This window comes from Muscardinus avellanarius (genome assembly GCF_963383645.1).
Source record: "Muscardinus avellanarius genome assembly, chromosome: 5".
Classification (NCBI taxonomy): Eukaryota; Metazoa; Chordata; class Mammalia; order Rodentia; family Gliridae; genus Muscardinus; species Muscardinus avellanarius.
Genome location: NC_137790.1, coordinates 62365393 through 62380323, shown reverse-complemented (window position 1 = coordinate 62380323; position 14931 = coordinate 62365393). Strand labels below are relative to the sequence as shown.

At 33.9% G+C, this 14931-nt stretch overlaps 1 protein-coding gene across 1 annotated transcript in view; it reads left to right on the top strand.

The window, feature by feature from the left end:
• The window catches only part of ATG3 (autophagy related 3), a gene marked incomplete at both ends in the record, with an annotated part of 35404 nt that overhangs the window by 2318 nt on the left and 18155 nt on the right, over positions 1 to 14931 (top strand). The window contains 5 exons of the mRNA XM_080695721.1: positions 196 to 237; positions 4155 to 4204; positions 8073 to 8143; positions 10297 to 10404; positions 13747 to 13796. Coding sequence (XP_080551847.1) covers positions 196 to 237; positions 4155 to 4204; positions 8073 to 8143; positions 10297 to 10404; positions 13747 to 13796 — 321 coding nt within the window. The remainder of the gene's footprint in view (positions 1 to 195; positions 238 to 4154; positions 4205 to 8072; positions 8144 to 10296; positions 10405 to 13746; positions 13797 to 14931) is intronic.

The window sequence follows — 14931 nt, the reverse complement described above, 5'->3', positions numbered from 1 at the left end:
TTAAGTTTCCTATGACAGACTTGTCTTAGTCAAGTACCAGTGACATATATATTCAGTATACACTGTGTGTGTGTGTGTGTGTGTGTGTGTGTGTGTGTGTGTGTTTGCCCGAAAGGATTCCAAGCAAATAGTGTCCCCCCAATTTTTAGTTGAAAGTGGGAAATGTTATAATACTGTTACTATTTTTTTCTTTAGGAATCAAAATTTAAGGAAACAGGTGTAATCACTCCAGAAGAGGTAAGTGTTAAGATATTCTGAAACTTTTCTATAATAGAATATCTTGAATATTTTGGTGTGTGTGTGTGTGTGTGTGTGTGTGTGTGTGTGTGTGTGTGTATTAAGGTCAGGGTGTTTTACCTTTGAGCCCTACCCCTATTTTGCTTTTTATTTTGAAACAGAGTCTCACTAAGTTTCTGAGGCTGGATTCAAACCTATGATCCTCCTCTTTCGGCCTCCCAAGTACTAGGATTACAGGTGTTCACTGTGCCCAACTATCTTGAAATTTTTTACTTCGGGAAAATTAGATTTGAGTGACTGCAATTTATATAGGAATGTTTTTACTTCCTATAGAAGAAAAGATGTAACTTCCTTTTCAGTTTGCCACTTCTCATATTTCTCTAAGGTTCCTCTTTGTTGAGAAACAAAGGTCGGAGAGGGAAAAGATTCCTACATTCTCTTATTCTTTATGCATATCTGTGTTAGATTGAGCTGTGTAGTAGGCTATGTAGTATTTGCTGTGCCTTTGCTCCAGCTATATCAAATTAAATTTTTGTGGATTTCCATTTGGAAACTACTTACTGCTTGGATATAAATTTTCACTTAATATTTAGCTTAAAGATATTATTACATACCTGACACTGTTTTTCTTTCACTTTTTCTACTAAACAAGTAGTATTAAAGCTGTTTAATGCTGGAGCTAACAACTATATCATAGGTGAGCTGAATTTTGTTGAAGTTTTAGTGTAGAATTATGGAAGAATCCTATCACTTTTTCACCAGTTTGTATGGATCAAAGTTCTCTTATATTTAGGTGATTTATCCTTGGAGAAGTAAATACTGGGTTAAAAATCCTTTTAGACTTCATATTATAAACAGGGTTGTATCATACATACTTTGTTAATAAAACACAAATAATTTATTTAAGCTTATTTTTAACTGTCACTGAAAATAGTCATTGGCAGTATTCATTATATTCAAACATTTTGAAATGAGCCATATTATATGATGTGATTGCTGCTTTGGCTGTAAAATTAACTGATCTTTCAGTTTTCAGTTATGATGAAATTTCTCCAATCCCCATTCTAAAACTGCCTTTTTAAAGTGAAAACACGGATGGGTGTGCAGAATGGACTTAGGGAACCTTCTTCATAGCCTCCTTTCTCTAAATTTTGGCAAAATCAATTAGGGTATCTAGGTGTAGGCCTCATGTTTCCTCAGGTGTAAGATGAATGGTTTGGGCTAGACATTCTTTGAAGGACCTATTCTACCTTAGGCATGAGTTCAATGCCTCAAATGCTAAATAAAATTAAGTTTTGATCTTAAGGGTATCATTTTCTTGACAAAGGTATAATTTAGACATGACTATCTGAAATCAAGAGCAGAGATGAAAAAGTATGCCATTCTTGATGCTTTGGCTTTACCTTCACTGTCTGAAGATGACTTCAAGTTAGAGATGCAAGTCCATGGTTAGTGGATAGAATTAAGCTGTTTTAAAATAGGAATTCATGCTAAAATGAGTAACTGCTGCATTTAATAGCATGAAACAAGTTATGATTTTTCCTCTTTAAAAACAAATTCAAGGCAAAGCTAGATGAGTTGGGTACCAAGCACAGAATCTTGGGTTGGGATAGAGCACAACTACAGGATTAAGTTGGATTAGAATGAGCCTGGAGAAGAAAAATGAGACGGCATCATTGTTTTGAGTTAACATTATATGCTGAATTGACTTGTTTATTCACTTATTTTTATTGTTCTTGAACGTCTGCCTATCATTTCTAGCTATGGTCTTCTTTTCATTGAGAGTTATTTGAAGTGTGTTTGTTTGAAAAGACAGGCAGCTAGTATCTAATATTTTATTGTTTGGAAAAAATTAATCTAGGATGTGTATTTGACTATTAGGATTCTATTAATAGAGGGTAGGTTGAAGAATAAAATTGCTCATTAAAATGTAAACATTGATTTTTATTGGAGTTATTCAGTATTATATATTGATAAATCTCACAAGAATATTAATCACTAAGAGCTACAGTAAATATTGATTTTAAATCTGATTCTAGCTCTTATATGTTATTTCATTTGAACATTTGAAGCAAGTAATAATGGTCACTGCTAATGGGGCAAATATACACGTGTTAATTACTAGACAATATAAAAGTAGTTTCCTTACTTTCTAGTGTTATTTTTTAAATAGATACTACCAAGCTGAGTGTGTGCTGCACGCTTGTAATCCCAGTACTTGGGAGCCTGAAACAGAAGGGTCACTGGTTCGCGGCCAGCCTCAGCAACGTAGTGAGGCTCTGTTGCACAGTAAAAATAATAAAATAAGCACTAGGGTTGTAGCTCAGGTAGAATGCCCCTTGGTTCAATCCTCAGTACCACGAAAAAAAAAAAAAAAAAGTTGCCACCAGTGGGACTATGGAATGAAATTAGAGCTTTGTGACTTCAAGGCAGTATAGTTAAATTTATTTTTTGTTTAGCTTGCATTTTGTTAAATTATTACTTTCGGTATTTTTAAGTCAATTCCTGATAACCACAAAGCTAAAAGTAACATTTGTTTGCAGAAACCCCAAAATGTTTAAAACTTGGATGGTTTTTGTCTTTACTTAACCAGCTTACATAATACAAAGACTGTTGGAAATAAGAAACGTGTTTCTTTTAGATAACAGCTGCCAAATATTGGTGATGTGTCATTTTAAAATAGTTTATTCTCAGAATTTTTATTTGATAGTTTTACTCTCTCGGAGGAATATTTTATATAGACATACTACTCAGACAATAGAAGACTAAATATATTGTGATTTTTTTTTTTGCTGTGTAATAAAAGCATGAATACAGTATTTTCAGTTAGAACTGTTGAGAAATAGAAGTATGTGAACACTTGAATTTCAGCATTACAGTTATGTTTAACACACTTTTATTTTCTGTTCTTAAAAATAATCAGGATTTCTATCCTTCAATAAGATCATCTTATGTCCATGTAAAGTGGAATACCTCAAAAGGCTAACCAATTTCTCCCTGAGTCTGTTTTTAATTTTTGAAGAAAAATTAAAACTTAGACATTGTTCCACCTGCTTAGAAAGCACAAGCATTATTAAAAGATTTAATTTCTTAATTTTGTAGGTGTTTTCAGTCAGTCCTGTATCTTCTAAACTTTTTCCCCATTGTTTGCCACATTTGATTGCTTATTAAGAATGCAATAAAGTTTTCAAAATTGACCATTACTTAAATTAAAAAAATAGAGAAGAGTGTGTGCACATGCGTGCTAGGGGTGTAGCTCAGTGGTAGAGTGCTTACCTAGTATATGAAAAGGCTCTGGGAATGAGATAAAAGAAAAAGGAAGGAAGGTGAAAGGGAGAGAGAGACCGAGTGAGCGCACACACAAGACTTTGTCTCAAAATAAGGCTGCGGAAGTAGTGTGTACAGTGCCACTGGGTTCAAGATCCAGTACTGCAAAGACAGTCAGTAACAAGAAGAAGAAACATGCTGTGATATAATAAAAGTAGATTTACATCCTAGGCTTGTACTGTTTGAAACTTTTTCAAAGATTTTCATTGACTTTTTTACTCATTAGCAAGAATCTATTTTTCATCTAAAAAATGATTTTTGACATTTAACCTTGCCTTTGTTCATTTTGTGAAATTATATATTTGGGGCATTATTTAATCCAGTAATAAAATTTTGATTTAAAAAATAGCACTTCATTATATTTCTTCAAGAATTAATTTGAATTTTATGAATATTAAAAATTTTGCAGTTTAATGATAATGGGAAATAAATCTTAAGGCTGATAATGTAGCTTTGGTGCTATTTACATTTCAATTTATTATTAGGTACAAGGTTACTTAGAGTAGTCAGTTTAGTATTTTGCTACTGTGCATTCAGTGATGGTCATTTTTTCTTTCCCCCTTTTTTTGTTCCTTCCAAATCCTGAATAGTTTGTGGCAGCTGGAGATCACTTAGTTCACCACTGTCCAACATGGCAATGGTAAGTAATGATAAGTTGCAAAGAGAAAACTAGTAAAAAGAATGGATTCAGAATTATGGCAAAATAGATTAGTACAGCTGGTGGTGTACTAATTGGTGGTGTGCGTGGTGGCGCACACTTGTAATCCCAGCAATTGGGAGGCTGAGGTAGGAAGATTGCAGTTTAAGGACAGCCTCAGCTACTACTTGATGAGGCCCTTTGCAACTCAGTGAGACCCAGTTTAAAAAAAAAAAAAAAATAGGGCTGGGGGTGTAGCTCAGAGGTAGAATCCTCCTGGGTTCCATCCCCAGTGCAGCCCCCCCAAAAAAAAAAAAATCAGCTTTTTTTTAGTATATTTTTCAATTACGTAGTATCCTATTGATCAAAGTATAATAAAGTATATCAAAGTATAATAAAGAAAAAGATAGGTGTAGGTGTTGTACCTTCATTTTGCTTTATTAGTACAGAGGATGAGTATATTTGAAGTAAATCTATTTACTTTTTTTGTTTACTAGCATTTCATTTTAGTTTCTAGATTGGATCTTAAAACTCTAAACAATAATGTTCAGATGCTTAATAAATTTGATCAGTTTCTTTTTTCAAGTTAACAAATACTTTTTGAACTTTTTCTCTAGTTATGTTCTTTATCCCTTAAGACTTAATGAACATTTTTTATTAAGTTTGAAAAGTATACCTATTGTTTAGGAATTAGCTAAACTTAGAAAGTTCATGATACCAATTAAGGTTTTAACCATAAATCTGTTTACAATAGACTTTTTTTTTTTGGTGGTGGTGGTATTGGGTTTCCTGAAAACCCTTCTACCTCCAGGCTACTCTCCCAGACCTATTTTTTATATTTGGAAACAGCGTCTCCAAAGCCATCGAGGCTGGCTTTGAACCTGTGCGATCCTCCTGTCTCTGCCTCCCAAGTGCGGGGGTTATAAGCGTGCACCACCACACCTGGCAATTTTTTTTCCCCTCTTTTAAGCATTCTTTCAATTACTAAAGTAATTTTTTGTTGTTGTTATTGTACTGGGGATTGAACTCAGGGCCATTCTACCTCTGAGTTACCCTCTCATCCCATATTTTTATGTTAAAACAGAGTCTCACTGTTTTATATCGAAAGAGGGCCCTACATTGCCCTCTAACCTACTAGACAGGACTACTAGATCAAAGAATTCTTTTGGGTTCCATCCCTAGTACCGCAAGGAAAAAAAAAGAAAGAAAATTTAAATGATAGAAGCTCTCAGATTTAGCAAGAGTGGCTTTCCCAGGCCCCATCTTAAATTACCTGTTAAAACTACTGTAGTCTACAATTTCTACAATTTATATACATTTCAAGTCAAATAGTTATAAAATTTATATAGATATATATATATATATAGATGTCTATATATATATATATATATATATATATATATATATAGATGTCTAGATATGTATATATATATATATATATATCCCCCCCATGGTATTGGGGTTCCTGGAAACCCTTCTACCTCTGGGCTACACTCCCAGACCTATTTTATATATTATTTTTATTTGGAAACAGGGTGTCTTAAGCCAGCGAGGCTGACTTTGAACCTGCAAGATCTCCTGTCTCTGCCTCCCAAGCGCGGGGATTACAAGCGTGTGCCACCATGCCCTGCTAAATCATTATAAAATTTTTAATGTGATATTTATTTTGTGAAAAGAATTGATTTAGGATTTCCTCAATATGATAGGCATTTACTTTATTGAGATTTCTTTGTTGTAGCATTTGTCTAGTTTAGGGATCTGATTTTATAGTATTGCTATAAGGGGTCTGTAATTATGGATAAGATTTTTAGAAATTAGTAGTTTAGGGTTCTAATTTATGAATTGCTGAAATATTTTATTGTAACACAACTCATCCCATTTCATTGCCCACACTTATGGGTTAATTGCTATGGCCGAAGGAATGATTAATTTTAAATCAGTGCTAGAAACAGATAATTTCACTCACTTTCTTTTGCTGCCGATTGAAGGCACACATTCAAACACAACAATCAAGGAAACCCTCATTTGGTTCTGCACCAATAAATATACTGCTTGGAGAATGAGACAAGATCCATCCTTTAATTGCAACAGGGATTCACATATCCCAGGATGAAAACAGGAGCAGCTTGTTCCTATATGCCACTGAAACCTACCCAACATTAATAGGCACTGTTGCCAGTAACCTATGATGGATATAAGGGAATGTGAATGTATGTTCAACTCCAGGCTGCAGGTTAGAGATCTGAAGAAAGAGTAACCAAGGCAAACAAGAATGTGGAAGCAGGCCTTTATTTTTGAGCACAGCCCCTTGGAACCTGCATATTTGTTTTCTATCAAAGTTTCCTCAAAGATGATCAAAGTCTTGGATATCAGAGTAAATTTGCAGATATCTTCTCATACAGCCCATTTGTTAATGCAATTATTTTTCTAATAAAGTTTTTTAACCTTTATTGTATAAAAAAAAAGATTAATTCCATGCAATGACTTTGTGAGGACAAGTGCCATTGTGAACTTATTTGAATTTCTTCCCTCAGCACTTGAGGCACTGTCTTGGTAGTATTGAATTTGACAATTAAAATTAGTTGATAAAAGCCTACAAGGCACTCAGGCATTTGCTAGCTTTATCTTACCCTGAAGACTATGGTTTGGAGTTTAAACTGAAGCCTGCAAAGGAAAGCAGGATTCCTTATTCATGTTTGTGAAAGACAACATATGCTACTACATTTCTGGCCAACTCTAGTAGATAGCCTGGAGAATAATTTTTGAAAATTCTTGATGAGAGATGCCAGAATAGTTCAGAAATATTATGTTTTTTGACCTGCAGAGAGAGTAGTTTAAGAATAGGAACTCTGTGCTGGGCACTGGGCATGGAGGCTCATGCTTGTGATCTAGCATTTGGGAGGCTGAGATACAATCGCAGTTTGTGGCCAGCCTCAACTGCTTAGTAAGGCCCTTTGCAACTGGGTGAGAGACCCTGTTTCAAAATAAAGAATAAAAAGTAGGGCTGAGGGTGTAGCTTGGAGGTAAATTGCCCCTGGGTTCCATCTCCAGTACTGCAAAAAAAAAAAAAAAAAAAAAATTAGGAGCTCTGGCATCCCTTGGCTGGATTCTGGCTCCTCGAAACGTTTAGTTTTGTGACCAGAGTTTACCTGACCCCTTTGAGCTTTATTTTATTTGTGTATAGGATGGAATATTAGTGTTACCTACCTCATAATTATGGTAATTGATAAAGCCATATGCTAGAGTTCAATGTCCTGTACATAATTAGCATCCAATTAAAGTAGGTTATTTTGTTTTCTTTTGAAGCATTCTTCTCAATATTATCATCTTAGGATTCAAAGCATCTTTTGTGTCTTAGTTCTAATTTTAATATAGTGGTTAGAATCTTGCCAACCACCTACTTTGTTATGTAACTACACACAGCCTTTCCCCTCCCTCCATGCCTCCCACTTTTCTTCCATTCCTTTTCTTAAATTCAAGATGAATAATGCTTTAGGATTAAAAATCTGGGAAATTATACACTGTCCAAATATAATATATATAATCTTGTCCAAAGCTCACTTGAGTGTAGCATTTGTTTATTTAGAGGCAAACATAATGGCTTCTTAATAGTTCTATTTTCTTGACCATTTTTGTCTAATATTTAATCCAAATTTTTTTTAATCTGTCCGCATCTATTAGTGTATTTCACTTATATTTCTCTTAGGCTTTTTTATGCCCTGACATATATCACTTAAGGATATCTTTTCCCAGCCAAACTCCAAATAATTTCTTAGTAGTGTAGTAGATTCTATAGTTTTGAGATTTATGTGTGATATATTCTGTTCTATATTTGACTTTAAAATACATATTTTGTATCTTGGTTTTAAAGGGCTACAGGGGAAGAATTGAAAGTGAAGGCATACCTTCCAACAGCCAAACAGTTTTTGGTAACTAAAAATGGTAAGAATTATGTTAGTAAATTTTACACAGTTATATTAAAAACATTTTATACTATTCCTGATTTATTCTTAAAACGATTCTTAGACAGAAATTTGGACATATCATAAAGCTTTGAGTTTTCCTTAGTGTTTTTATTTGGGATGTGTGTGTGTGTGTGTGTGTGTGTGTGTGTGTGTGTGTGTGTGTGTGTGTGTGTTTTACCAGGGATTATATCCAGGGCATTCTACCTCTCACCTATACCTCCAGCCCTATTTTATTTCTAAATGGTTTTGCTAAGTTGTAGAGAGCCACACTTAACTAAGGCTGGCTGCAAATTTGCGAGCCTCCTTTTTCAGCCTACCAAATACTGGGATTTTTTTTTTTTTTTTTTTTTTTTGAAACAGGGTCTCTTAAGGCAGCGCGGCTGGCTTCGAACCTGCGCGATCCTCCTGTCTCCGCCTCCCAAGCACGGTGATTACAAGCATGCGCCACCATGCCCGGCCAAATACTGGGATTGTTTCTCTTTTTTTTTTTTTTTTTTTTTTTGTGGTACTGTGAATGGAACCCAGGGGCCTTCTACCTCTGGGCTACACTCCCAGACCTATTTTTATATTTTTTATTTGGAAACAGGGTCTCTTAAGCCAGCTGAAGCTGGCTTCAAACCTGCGCTATCCTCCTGTCTCAGCCTCCCAAGCACAGGGATTACAAGTGTGCACTACCACGCCCAGCCATTTTTACCAAAAAAAAATCTAGTTGCCCAAAATGTGGAAGGAGAGGACCCTAAAGAAAGTTAAATTTCTTCTAATTAGGTTCTTTTTAAGTTGGCTTCAAAATTATAATCTTGGCAGCTATTTGATTTTAATCTTTAGATGTATATTTTTTATAACCAGTGAAATTGACACTGAAAGCTGAAAATTGATGATTTTATTATTCATTGTGCCATTGAAAGATTGCCTACAGGTAAAAAAAATAAAGTTTTAAAGCAAACAGTTTCAAAGGGTGTGATAATTTAAAAAAAATCACATAACAATATAATGATTTCTGGGTTTTTTTTTTTAAACCCCATAACGAAAAAGGGAAAACAAAACATAAAAAAAAGTTTTTGTTTTGTTTTTGGTGGTACTGGGGTTCCTGGAAGCCCATCTACCTCGGGGCTACACTCCCAGACCTATTTTTTCTTTATATTTTGAATCAGGGTCTCGTAAGCCAGCGCGGCTGGCTTCGAACCGGCGCAATCCTCCTGTCTCCGCCTCCCAGGCGCGGGGATTACAAGCGTGCGCCACCACTCCCGGCAAAAAAAGTTTTTAAATTCAAAGATTTTTTTGCAGTATATTTGTTTTTAGAAAAAAATTGAAAACAGGAAATTAACAGTAATTTGTTAACCATATATCATGTTTTTGCCTTTTAGTTGCTGAATTTACTTGGTGTGGGAAAATTTGGCACCATTGTTAAAATTAAGCAGCTTGGTGAATTTTAAGTTATTTTATCCATTAGAATGATTGGAATTTAAATGTGAATTATGAAATTCATAATGACAACTACTTTAGCTAACCCAAGGTCAACTCTGAGTATGATAGGTGGTAGTTTCATAATTTTGAGAAGAAAGCCATTATTATAAAGTAATTATTGTTTGTTAACCTGAAATTGAACAGTGTCATATGGCTTTAGCCTGCTGTTCTTCACAGACCACCATTGTAAAGGAATACATAGGACACTCTACCTTTCTAATATTTAATACAAATTATAACTTTTCCAATTGTTTTTTGACAATGTAATTAGGGAAAGATTAATATGATCAAATAATTGTGTTCTATGACTGAATGTAACTTAATCACTTTAATTAGAAGTGAAATATACATACATCTGTAATCCGAATACTTGGGAGACTGAGACAGGAGGATCATCGGTTCAAACCCAGCCTCAGCAACTTAGGCTGTTAGAAACTTAGCAAGACTTTATTTCCAAATAAAATAAAATAAAATAGGGCTGGGGGTGTAGCTTTGAGGTAGAATGCCACAGTTTAATCCTGCCCCTCCACACACACAGAAGGGAAATATATTCATTGAGTATTTGGTAGTATAAATGTATTTTGTAGAATAAGGTTTTTGTTTTTCTTAATGAATTTGTGGTTAGTAGATTATATACTGTTAACTGAATTTGACATTCTTCTATAGTTCCATGCTACAAAAGGTGCAAGCAAATGGAATATTCAGATGAATTGGAAGCTATCATTGAAGAAGATGATGGTGATGGGGGATGGGTAGATACATATCACAACACAGGTAAGAGATTAAAAGACATATATTTAAATTGTTTTAAATTCTTTCAAAATCTTTTGCAATAGCCTTAAGAAAAAAGAAACAAAGATAAGTAGAACATAGTTTTGTCCCAGTAGACTTTTACCTGAAAGGAATAAGATAAATTGGGAAAAAGAAACAAAGAAAAAATAAAACACAGTTCTTGGCATATAACAGATTTCTGTAGTACTTTATGTATCAGTTGCAATATGAAAATAGGCCTATTTTTACTGTTCTAAATAGAGGAAAAGTTTAACTAATAAAATACCCTAATACATGCAACTTTGCCTTAGACCTCTTCTTTACATGTCATTGCTTGCTGTATCATGAGCACCTCCCTGACAAGAACTATACTGTATTCATATTTTTTCCAGGTAATTGGTATCTAGAAGTAGTTAATAATTACTTGTTGAATGACCATTAGAAGAAATCTAAAGTATTTTAAGCTCCATGAAAGTAGAGAATCTGGGTTGAATCCTCCATATCTGTCTTGTGTCTGACAGATTTCAGTAAATATTTGTTCAACACATTGAATTTAAGGAATTCATAAATGTGTGTTTGCATGCTACTTGAAACTCTGAATTTAGTTTATTATTCCAACTTGTAAAGCTGTTTTGCCCTTGTATTTACTCAGCTATTTAAACCCACATTACTAATTATTGCTTATTACTTTCGTTTTAATGAAGAAAACATGTCTTAAGTAAATATTTGATCTAAAAACAAATTTTTACTCTGAGTTCTAGAGACAAGTAGGTTTATATTCAGCAGTAGTAAAACAGTAGGGTTTTTCAACCTTAACACTGTTGATACACTTAACATTGGGAGCTGGGTAGTTCTTTATTGTAGCATTTCCTGTGCATTGTAGAATGTTTGATAATATTTCTGGCCTCTACTAAATTCCCATAGCATCCTTCTGGTTATAGCAACCAAAAATTCCATTGCCACATATTGGGCAAAATTGATGTTCTTTTTTTTGGGGGGGTACCAGGAATGGAATTCAGGGGCATCGTATCTCTGAGCTACACCCCCAACCTTATTTGTTAGTCTTTATTTTTGAAACAGTCTCACTGAGTTACAAAGGGACTCGCTAAGTATCTGAGGCCATCCGCGAACCGCCATCCTCCAGTCTCTGCCTCCCTAATGCTGGGGTTACAAGGGTGCACCACCATGTCTGGCCAAAATTATTGCTCTTAATTGAGACTCCTGCAGTAGATGGAGGTCTTAGTAATCTGTACATATAGCAGTACCTCCTTAGGTCAGTTTCTCCTCTACTATAAGAAAAAAACATTGCCATGTTTCTTTATAGACATACAGTCATAGATTTAGGACTTGAGCTCTTTGACTTTTAGTTTCAGTTTGTGTGCTTCTGAATGAGTTAAGTGTTATATCAAAGCCTAGAGGAAATAACAGATCAGTAGCTTCTTAAAATAATTTTAAAAATTATCCTATTTTCTCCCACTGATCAATGCTGGTAGATTTATTTTATTCCTGGTCCTTCCAGAATCTTTCAACTGCTCTTAATTTTTTTCATGGCCTGAAGACATAGGCAGCACATTGGTGGTCAATTGCCTAATTGCTTTATTAGAACAATTTGTCATAGCACTGTTTCTGATGTCAAAGTTAATTAATTCTATTGTTTGTTGTGTTCTATTTCACAATCACTACCACAGACTCCAGGAGCATAATCACAAGGTCATTTATTATGGAGATTAGTAGGTGTTAGTATGATAGGCTTGACAAAAACCTATTGACATTTGACAAAAAGTTCACCTTAGTGATAGAGGACAGGTAACATTTTTACATATGGAAAATAACATAGTATTATATTTCAATTCATTTAATGTAAATTCTAACTAATGCTTATATGAGATACTTTTAGAATTTTAGCTTTAGATTATATGTACAAGGCCAGTCACTTTATTCAGCTCAAGTTCCCCTTCATCTCTTCTTTTACTAGATTGATTTGTTTTTCCCTTCCTCCATCCCTCTTCCCCTTTACCTTTTTTCTTTTCTTCTCCCCACCCCCTTCCTTTATCTTCTCTTGTATTAGTTACAGTTTTCAAGAGAGATAAAGCCAACGGGATGTTTATACATGTATAAATTTAGGTAAATTTATTTAAAGAGATTAGCTCACATGATTATGTACATTGGCAACTGAATTTTCCAGGGCACTCTGGTATGCTAGAGACAAAGTGAAGGGTTCTGTTGCAGCTTGAGCACTAAGACAGTCAGTCTGGAAGCCCTCAGTTTTTTTCTCTAAAATCCTATACCTGATTGGATGAGATCCACCTACATTTTGGAAGATAATCTGCTTTATTCAGTACTGATTTAAATATTTGTCATATTGAAAAAAAAATCTTTTCACAGAGACATCTAGACTTATATTTGAACAATCATCTGGATACCACAATGTAGCCAAGTGGACATAAAGTTAGCCATTATACTACTTGAGTGTATTACCCTCATTAAAATTATTGACACTTTTTCTTTGAAAATTACTATAGGAATTTTAGAAATTACTATCAAGTGAAAGCTTTACACTGAACTTGTGGATTGTGACATCTCCCATTTGTGGAAGTGAACTATTTATTCATTGTTTGGTTTAAACACGTTGAACAGATATATCAAATTTTTAGAAGATGAACAAAATATGCTTGGCATATTAGGAGATAAATATATTTTGTATATAGGGGCTTTTCCCTCCCATAATAACTTTTGCTATTGTCTTAGTGAAAGTAGTCTGATTGAGAACACTGATAGTTTTTTTAATTAGAAATGTTATCTAATTTACTAGCACTACTGCCACCTACATACTTTGATTGAGACAGGTAGGTTGTAAGGTACATTGGAGAATCATTGAGCCAAAATTCAGTTGCTATGGATTTTAATCCCAGCTTCTTCAGAGCTGAATATGACACGTCAATGGATCATTTTAACCTCTGTAGTGACTTTGTTTCTTCATGTTATTAACATTTTTGAGAAGTCATGTTTAAACATTAAACACCATATGACTGTAACATGGTATTATGCTACCTTTGGATGTCCTAGATTTCTGAAGCAAATAGCATATTAGTATAACTGATACCTAGCTGAGAAAATTTTGATACAGATTTAAATAAATGAAAATGAGTCCTGTAATCTTTTAATCTGTTTTCTTAGAATATATCATGATAGAGATTGAAACAAAGAAAGAGAAGAATAAAGAATGGAGATAATTCATGGTGTAGATATTAAATTAGTACTTTTAAGTGTTTTTATATTGTTTTATTCAAGTAAATAGGATGTTTAATGGCATAATTTCAATTTTTTTGGCTGAATTTTATGTAGGTATCTCAGGAATAACTGAAACAGTTAAGGAAATTACACTGGAAAGCAAGGTACGGCTTAATTACTATTTCTAAAGTTATTGACCTAGTTATTTGCATATATGTATATTTTAAGGTCATGCATATCTTTCTTATCCAGACACATAATTTCTGACCAGACTCATTAAAATGCTAGCCATCAGGCTGGGCATGGTGGCACACACTTGTAATTTCAGTTTTTGGGAGGCTGAGATAGGAGAATCACAGGTTCGAGATCAGAGGGCCTAGTGAGGCCCTCTGCAACTTAAAGAGACCCTGTTTCAAGATAAAATAGGAGTGGGGGTGTAGCTCAGGTAGAATGACCCTACAGTCAATCCCCAGTACTACAAATGAATAATAAACAAATTACATCTGTCTTTTTTCCTTTTGATTTTCTACATTAACATACTAAAACACTAATTCTTCCCTTATTTTTTTTTTTTTAGTTTTATAATATGCTTTAAAAAACCTTTTTGGGCTGTGGGGTAAGTTCTGTGGTATAATGCTTGCCACTCATGAGCCAGGCCTGGGATTTGATCCCTAGTATTGCAAAAAAGAGAGAAAAACATTTTTAAGATTGTGACTAGTATAAACTAGTTTTCACTGATTGGGAAGACGTCTAGACTAGTTTAAAAGAGATGGGTTTTGCTTTAAGTGTATTTGATAGTAGATGTGTGTACATGGAGTATTTGGGAAGAGTTTTCTACATGCTTACTGGTAGATGTTAATGGTATATTAACACTTAGATTTTGTAGTTAAAATACTATAAGCAATTTAATTCTCTGTATATTTATAAATTACTGGTAATGTGAAGGATTTTTTTGGTTTAGTTTTTGAAATTTTAAATGTATACTTTAGCTTCACATTTTCCAAAATCATGGTACTTTGAATGACTGGAACTAAATTAGTTAAGTTTCATTATATAATTTAGTTTGAGGGGAGGGTAAAGTATATAACTGGGTAGAATTTTTCTGTTTTTTATGTAATTTAGGTTGTACATATTAGTTTTTCCATTTCTTGGAGAGAATGATTACAGTAGTTTTCATATTTTATAGTTATTTGAAGTGATAGGAAAATTATACCAAATGCCTTTATTCTTATATTTTCTTAAATTTTCTTTTTAATCTTAAAGACTCTTAAAGGAATAAAATATTTGGACAGAATAGCT